We start from the raw sequence: 9,268 nt of genomic DNA on the forward strand, positions 1-9,268 counted from the left end.
ACCACAGCTGTCCTTCATGTGTTTGATTTCCTTCTCTTTATATCACCCCTCCTCCTATGATAGGATGTGGATTATAGTTCTCACTTCAGTTGTAGCTCTTGCTTTGGTTTCTTCACTTGTAGCTATCAGTCCACTGGACCTGTGTTCTGCTGCAGCTAGCACTCCGGATTTTGCCAGCCTGTCCTTGGATCCGTCTTCTCTGCGGCTACAACACCTTCAGCTAAGTCTGCAGACATTGTTGTATTCCTGTTTGTTTTCTGACTGGATCTGAGGTGGCCACGGTTCCCTCCATATACTGAGTAGGGCACTGGTGGCCGTGCCCCTTCCACTATTGTAGGGGTTACAGTGGTCATTAGTCTTAGGCACGTGGGCATGCCTCGTTCCGCCTTTTGGATCCGGGCATGTGCTTTAGCAGAATAGGGAAAGCGTTGAGGGTCGGACAGGGGTCACCCTTTATCCTCCCTAGTTCTGGGTCCAGTCAGTTGCTCTGTACTGTGAATTACTATCGTTGCTCACATACACCCGTGACACTATGCTGTGAAGATACGAGATGTGCAGCACCTGAAACTACGGATACTGGAAGCCTGTGCTAGCATTTCTCCTGCGGTGTTGCTATCAGTGTGTGAAGAGTGGGAAAAGAGGGTTGCATTGACAATCCAACACAATGGGCAGCACATTGAACACATTTTATAAGTGGTCAGAAACTTGTAAATAACTCATGAAAGAATAAAGTTACGTTAAAAACACCATTGATTTTCTTGTGAAATTCCCAATAAGTTTGATGTGTCACATGACCCTCTTCCTATTGAAAAAACAAAAGTTGGATTCAAAATGGCCGACTTCAAAATGACCGCCATGGTCACCACCCATCTTGAAAAGTTTCCCCCCTCACATATACTAATATGCCACAAACAGGAAGTTAATATCACCAACCATTCCCATTTTATTAAGGTGTATCCATATAAATGGCCCACCCTGTATATGGACACAGTCCATCAGCCAGTTTTCTATCCAATTACAAATTATACTTTCCAAGACTATATACCTAATTTTACCTATTAAACATCTGTGAGGGACAGTATCAGAAGCCTTTACACAATCTAACAACACTACATCCATAGCTGCCCCTTAGTCCAGGCTTCTACTCACCTTCTCATAAAAACAAATCAGGTTAGTCACAACTCATGTCCTTGGTGTTAGAGCTGATTGGCCTAGGTGATAGTAGCCACACAGCCGATCTCTGCCAAAACAAGGTGTTTATTGACAATGGCCGCAAGATTGTGCCCTCAGCATTGGACCGCTGCAGTTTGTAAACAAGCAGCCCCATGATGAGAGCTCCACTTCCTGTTCATTACACTGCCCGTCGTCTCAGAAGTGCAGTGTAATGACAAGTACTCGCTCCATTCAAGTGAATAAGGCGAATACTTGTAATTACACTACACCACAACTAGAGAGGAGACAACGGGCAGTGAAATGAACAGGAAGCAGTGTCACATTGAGCACCACCACTTCTTTAGACAGATAATCAATAGGGATGCTGGGTGTCAGACCCCCGCCTATCTGTTATTGATGACCTATTCTGAGGGTAGGTCATAAATACAGTCCTGATCAAAAGTTGAAGACCACTTGAAAAATGGCAAAAAAATCATATTTAGCATGGCTGGATCTTAACAAGGTTCCAAGTAGAGCTTCAACATGCAACAAGAAGAAAGAAGAAAACATTTTTTGAGCATTCATTTTTATGAAAACAACAAATAAACTCAAACAGGCTGTTTTTTAGCTGATCAAAAGTTTAGGACCACACCTCCCAAAAAAACCTAATCCCCCAAAACAGAAATCCAACTTCCAAACATGAACTAATGTAATGAGTAGCTCTGCCGTTATTGTTTATCACTTCCAAAATTTGTTTCGGCATGCTTGATGCAAGCGTTTCCATGAGGTGAGTGGAAACATTTCTCCAAGTGGTGAAGACGGCCGCACGAAGGCCATCTACTGTCTGGAACTGTTGTTCATTTTTGTAAACTTCCCTTGCCATCCATCCCCAAAGGTTCTCAATTGGATTTAGATCAGGGGAACACGCAGGATGGGCCAAAAGAGTGATGTTATTCTCCTGGAAGAAGTCCCTTGTCCTGCGGGCATTGTGTACTGTAGCGTTGTCCTGTTGAAAAAACAAGTCGTTACCACACAGACGAGGGCCCTCAGTCTTGAGGAATGCTCTCTGCAACATCTGGACATAGCCAGCAGCCGTTTGATGCCCCTGCACTTCCTGAAGCTCCATTGTTCCACTGAAGGAAAAAGCATCCCAGACCATTATGGCGCCTTCTTCACTGTGGCGTGTAGAAAACATCTCAGGTGGGATCTGCTTGTCATGCCAGTAACGTTGGAAACCATCAGGTCCACCAAGGTTAGTTTTTTTCTCATCAGAGAATAAAACTTTCTTCCACCTTTGAATGTCCCATGTTTGGTGCTCTCTTGCAAAGTCCAATCGAGCAGTTCTGTTGCGTTCAAGGAGACGAGGTCTTTAAAGATGTTTTTTGTTTTTGAAGCCCTTCAGTCTCAGATGCCGTCTGATGGTTATGGGGCTGCAGTCAGCACCAGTAAGGGCCTTAATTTGGGTCGAGGATCATCCAGTGTCTTAACGGACAGCCAATTGGATCCTCCGGCTCAGTGCTGATGACATTTTTTTGGGTCTTCCACTTGACTTTTTTGTTCCATAACCCTCAGGATCATTTAAGAAATTCCAAATGACTGTCTTACTGCGTCCCACCTCAGCAGTGATGGCGCGCTGTGAGAGACCCTGCTTATGCAGTTCAAAAACCCGACCACGTTAAAAAAGGGAGAGTTTTTTTTGCCTTTGCCATCACAACGTGTGACTACCTGACAGAAAATGACAATGAATCCACATCTTTGCACAGATTTGGCCTTTTAAAGGCTTGTGTTCCTAAAATTTGGATCAGCTGAAAAACAGCCTGTTTCGATTAACCATACTGTATATGTGTGTGACTCTATAGGTTTTCAATTTATTAACACACATATTATCTCACTTGCTAGATTAAATATATTTGGTTGTTTATACTAAAAATAGGTATGTAAGACCCTCTAGTCTCCTAGGACTTTTTTAGGAAATTATGTTACATCTATTATGTTTTTTGATATTACAAATCTTCCAAATATTGTCCCTTGTATTGGGCTGGGGGTAGATGGTGTTATTGGGGGGAATGGATTGTTGACGGACCAAGCATCCAAAAATTATGCCTTCACAGGGTCAGAGTGCCTGCCCTTATGACACACACCAGTGTTCATTGTCAAAAGTGTCTCATTCTAAACAGGCCTTCACCATAAGTGACATACCCACATAATCACTGATACATAAACCAATAAGCAAGGACAGGGTTGTTATATCTCCCAAACTGCCCACTGTGTAAATTTAGTGGCGGCAGTGCCTGAGGTGGAAAGCGGTTTGGTGCATGCCCTACCGCCACAGAGGATTGCTGGACTTTTCTCAGTGCCTAATGTTGCCTCCTCCTCCTATACCGCCTCCTCATCCGGTCAGTGTAACACCTGCACCACCAAATTCAGCACAGCCAGCGGGAAACAACAGCAGGCTATTCTGAAACTCATCTGTTTGGGGGAAAAACCTCACACGGCGCAGGAGCTGTGGACGGGCATGGAACAACAGACCGATGAGGGGTTGGTGCCGCTGAGCCTCAAGCCCAGGCTGGTGGTGTGCAACAATGGGTGAAATCTCGTAGTAGCTCTTGACAAAGCTGATTTAAAGCACATCCCTTACCTGGTGCATGTGTTGAAGAAAGGGCATTGAAGAACAGACTGATGAGTGGTCGGTGCTGCTGAGCCTCAAATCCAGCCTGGTTGCAGGGGCGGATTGGGAAATTAAAGTGGTCCTGAAAAAAAAAAAAAAAAGTGGCCCCATGTTGTAGGTGGGTCCAAATTGACAGAAGATGGGACAAATCAAGTAGGCAGGGACAACAGAAGTAGGCAGTGCCTGCAATACTGTAGTGCAGCAAAGAATAATGTCCCAGCAGAACTAAATACCACAGGGCAGCACAAAATACTGCCACCCCAACCACAGTATACAACTGTATCACCATTGTGAGGACAGTCATACAGTTGCGTTCAGGAGGGCACCTGTGGCTGTTGAGCATCAGATCATTATGTACATTTGTACGGGGCCCGCAGCCATCAAGACGACTTGAGTGGCCCCCTGGGCATTGGCCCACCGGCCGTGTAGAGTCTATAGCCAATCCGTCCCTGCCTGGTTGTGTCCGACAATGGGCAAAATCTCGTAGCAGCTCATGACAAAGCCGATTTAAAGCACATCCCTTACCTGGTGCAAGTGTTGAATTTAGAGGTGTAAATGCAGCACGCCAGACCTGCAGGGTATTGCGATTGTGAGGTCACGAATTTTGGGCAAGCGAGGGTTACTCACAGTTTTGTAGGAGAACCCTGGCCAGGCGTACAGCAGTGAAGGAGAGGCTGGCACAGGAGTCTCCTGGGGCACACTCTGTATCTAGGGACCAGGCCTGGTGGTGGATGAGGTGCCCCGGATGTTGCAGGTGTTTTATGTGCCTGGGGCAAGGTCCCTTTAAGAAACGTGATGCCAGTGCCTGTAACGGTGGCACACCGATTTCTAGTGGTAGTAAATGAGGAACCAGATAGTATGGTGAACCAAAATTTGCTTTACTGGAAACAGTTCAACTTTGTACAATTCAGGTTCAGTTCCACATTGCAGCAATAACGATTAGCAGGCTTTTTATAAATGGCAGATAATGTTCTTTGCAAGATAATCAGAGGGTAAAATCAACACTCCAGACCAGGCTGCACTATTTCTCAGTTGTTCTGGCTGGCTATATTCCAAGGCCCATATGCCCTAATGCTGGGTTTTATCCTTGGTAAGCAATCTTCCTCAGGTATATATCCCTTGCTTTAATTCAATGATTCCTTTGCCCATCAGCTTACTTGTATAGCTAGAAACACTGGCTCTGGTCTGCTTGTGGGAACTGTAGGTTTCTCCCAGGAGGCAAACTCTTCTCTTGGGGTGAATCTTCGAAGCTAACAGAGGCTCAGGAACTTCAGGCAGGCTAGACTGCACTACTAGCCACCTGGAATGCACTAACTCTCCCCTGTCTGGACCTACCTATATATACTCAGGGCTCTCTAGCTCCCTCTAATGTCTAGGAGGCTGAACTACACCCTAACAGGCCTGACACCCAGATAACACAGGGAAATGAACATAACACATTAATGCGATAGACATATTAACCCTCGTGTAGTGCCCACCTTTACCTAGTGGGACACTACATAAAGGTTCCTGACAAATAACCCGAGCTGTCAGAGCTGCTGCAGAAAATGCAAGCTGTCTGTGCGAGCTTTCAGTGTTTCACCCTGCTGCTGCTCGCCTGTCTGCGCTGCAGTATAAACTCTGCCTTCCTGCTCACCTCCTCATATGCAACGTACCCATAAAGTGGAACTCCACCTTGCACATGCTGTAGAGACTGTGCGAGCAGCAGCAGGCGATAGTGGAGTTTCAGCTGCAGCACACATGGGTGAGTCATTCTGTGGAACAGCACCACCTACGCGTTTATTTTCATGTGGGACGTGTGCCGCGTTGCGCTGTTCTGAGTACTTCACCTAAATGGCTAGTGCTGATGATGCCACACAGTGCCAGGGCACTGTTTGAGGATGAGAAAGATGATGAGGAGGGGGAGGATCCCCGTTCACAGCAGGGTGTCACTGAAATCAGCTCACAGGCATCAATGGAGCGTGGCTGGGGGGATACAGAGGACACAGACGATACACCTTCCACAGAGGACAGCTTGTTATTGCCTCTGGGCAACCTAGTTCACATGATCGACTACATGCTGCAGAGCCTGCGCAACGACCGCCGAGTTCCCCCCATTGTTACCAGTGCTGATTACTGGGTGGTCACCCTGCTGGATCCCCGCTACAAGGACTATGTACCGTCCCTACTTCTGTCACTGGATCGTGATTGGAAGATGTGTGAGATTGTGCGTAAATTCTGCCTGTAAATGTTTATGTTTAAATTGTATTGGAGCTGTCATTTGGCATTCCGGACACTAGAGGCCACTGTTTTGCAGAACAGTCAGCACACTCTGGGATCTGCATATGCAAAGCAGATGATGACTCATGCTAGCTGCTTCTGAAAACCAGGAAGTGCTGATCTGACATGGTGGAAGCAATGTTCTTTGAGAGACTGAAGCTGATTCCATCCTGGATTGCGGATATCCGGGAGTGAATGGACACGCAGAGGAAGGAGATTAGCTGTTGTCCCCTTACTGGATCCAGCTCTTTGAAAGAGAGATTGCTCCAGGAAGACAGTGTACAGCGTGTGGGCAGAAGTCTTATTATCAAGGAAGGCCGCACGGTTGCTGAATGGTTAGTGGCCATCCCGGGTAAGCGGGTCAGTACATCTGGTTACTGATTGTATTCTACTGTGTGGCGCCTGAAGTAACAGAGACTAGCCTAGGCCTTATAGTAGTTAGATAGATATGGTTATATGTTTTGCTAGGCCTTACTGTACTGAACTGCAGCGCAGTATTTGACTTGCAGGCTCTGCTGCGTCCGCCACCGGCTAGGTGTGTCCTCTTTAGCGGCACAGCACGACTTGCAGGCTCTGCTGTGTGCGCCATCAGGCTAGGCCTGTCCCTCGGACAGGGACGGTGACTGTGGGCCTAGGGTATAACTTAGTCTGTGTATATTTATATTGTTGTGTTTTCACTATTGTTAAAGTAAAGTTTCTGTTCTTGCATATAAAGCTGGTGTCAGTGTCTATTTTCTTGCCTGTGACTTCGCTGTATCCTGGGGAGCCCACCCCGGTACACGGCTTACAGATGTGTGAATACAAGCACACACTGGCAGACACGCTAGTGACGGCTTTCCCTCTTCACAGAGGAGTTCAGTGGAAGCACGAGGTGGAGGAGGAGGAAGTCGCCAAAGCAGCTGGGGCACCGCCAGCACCTCAGAAGGGAGGGTTATCATGGCCGAAATGTGGAAAAGCTTTGTCAGCACGCCACAACATCCAGAACCAACATCTGATATGGAACGTCTTATCAGGAGGCAGCGTTTCAGCAACATGGTGGAACAGTACTTGTGCACACGCCTACACGTACTGAATGACGGGTCTGCCCCGTTCAACTTCTGTGTCTCCAAATTGGGCACATGGCCTGAGCTTGCCCTTTACGCCTTGGAGGTTCTGGCCTGCCCTGCAGCCATTGTATTATCTGAACGTGTGTTTTGCACGGCAGGGGGCGTTATCACAGACAAGCGCAGCCGCCTGTCCACAGCAAATGTAGACAAGCTCACGGTTATTAAAATGAACCAGGCAGGGATCCCACAGGACTTGTGCGTACCTTGGGCAGAGTAGAGGAGTATACCAGATGCACCCAGCCATTGCTATATTCCAGCACAGTTTGTCTGTTCTGTTTGCCAGTTCCCAATGTTTTGTGGCCTTCACAAACCAAACAATAAATAAACAGTGTCGGCTTCCTCCCCCGCCTCCTCCTTCCACCTACACCGCCATGTCCACCTCCTCCTTCACTCAGATCTCCAACTCCTGGCTCAAGATTATTATTTGTTATATTGGCAGAGTAGAGAAGTATACCGGCCACATCCAGCCATTGTTATACTCCATCACAGTTTCTGCATTCTGTTTGCCATTTAATAATGTTTTGGTGTCTCCCCAAATAAAAATAAAAAAACACCAACTCAAAAACAGTGTTGCCTGCTTCCTCCGCCTCTTCCACCTACACAGCCATGTCTACCTCCTCCTCCACTCAGACCTTCACCTCCTGGCTCAAAATTATTATTTGATATAATGGCAGTGTAGAGAAGAATACCGGCCACACCCCAAAAATTAAAACATAACAGACAAATAAAAAAATAAAAATAAAAAGAACCCCCCCAAAAAAACAACCCCCCCCAAAAAAAAACTGTGTTGGCTTCCTCCTCCGCCTCTTTCACCTACACCGCCACATCCACCTCCTCCTCAACTTCCTACTCCACTTGGACCTCTGCGTCCTGGTTCAGGATTATTATTTTTTAATTATGTGTTATACGTAATTTTAAGTAATTTCCCTATTCACATTTGTTTGCAGGGCAATTGTCCTGCTCTTACCCCCATTTTGCTTCCTATTTCAGCCCTCTAGCCCTTTCTATGGCTTTTTTTATAGCCATTTTACAGCCCCAAAGTTCGGGTCCCCTTTGTCCTTATTGGGGTTCAGGGTCAAGTTTGGATAGCTGAACCCAACTTTGGCTGAACCCAGCGAATCCGAACATCCACAGGTTCGCTCATCTCTAATAATTTTTCCTCCCTTTCACCAGAAAGAAAACATTTCCCCCTTTTGCTTTGATAGCGAGGATCTAAGAAAATGTCTAAACAGTAATAATCAGACTCCTTCATGTGATTGATACGCCTGAGAATGAGCAAGCATAGAGCATTTCAATCTGGCCAGTGTGCCCGAGGACCCAGTTCTTTTTGGCAGCACAACCCACTGAGATGATTGGGTATCATCCTCATTATCCTGCTCCTTCATCTCCTCCAGTGTCAGCTCCTGATCCTCCTCCTCCATGAGACATTCTTCTTGTGGGTCCCCAACAGTTACAGGCCAGACAGCACAATGTGTTACATGTTTTTTTTTCTGCTGTTGTCCTGCTCTAAGATAAATATGGGAGGAATGACGTTGTTCATGCTGCAGTCTTCCCTACTGACTAATTTTCTGCCCTCTTTGAGAAGCTTCAGCACAAGACAGGCATCTTGGATGAGCTGCCAATGCCTGACCTCGAACGAAACAACACATGTTCCCTGTTGAGTCTGTCTGGTGCATGACAAAATCGTTCATAGCTTTTCGCTGCTTATACAGACGCTCTAGCATGTGCAAAGTGAAATTACAGTGAGTTGGAAAATCACTGAACAAACAGTGAGCAGGGTTGCCAACCATCCGTAGATTTACAGACAGTCCGCAGAACTAGGGTAATTCGGTCCGTGAGTTTTCTTCAGTATTCACGGCACATGTACCATGAACACTGTGGCCACCGTACATTATGTAGGCTGCAACCGTACATTATGTAGGCTGCAGGCTTCTTCCATGTCAGCTTGCAGCCTGTGACCTCTCTGTATCTGCGCAGGCGGCGCATGCGTGTGCGGGATGACATCATCTTGAGGTGCGGTGACAGGCTGCAGGCTAACCTGGAAGAGCTGTGCGCCCTAACCTCAGACCGCGGCATGGAGTAG

At 46.8% G+C, this 9,268-nt stretch overlaps 1 protein-coding gene across 1 annotated transcript in view; it reads left to right on the forward strand.

Moving 5' to 3' along the window:
* Positions 1–9,268, forward strand: part of LOC120990015 (olfactory receptor 1468-like) — a 69,598-nt gene extending 60,330 nt beyond the window's left edge. The window contains exon 3 of the mRNA XM_040418520.1: positions 9,163–9,268. Within this exon, the coding sequence (XP_040274454.1) occupies positions 9,163–9,268 (106 nt within the window). The remainder of the gene's footprint in view (positions 1–9,162) is intronic.

Source organism: Bufo bufo, chromosome 1 (assembly GCF_905171765.1).
Source record: "Bufo bufo chromosome 1, aBufBuf1.1, whole genome shotgun sequence".
In the NCBI taxonomy this organism is placed as follows: domain Eukaryota; kingdom Metazoa; phylum Chordata; class Amphibia; order Anura; family Bufonidae; genus Bufo; species Bufo bufo.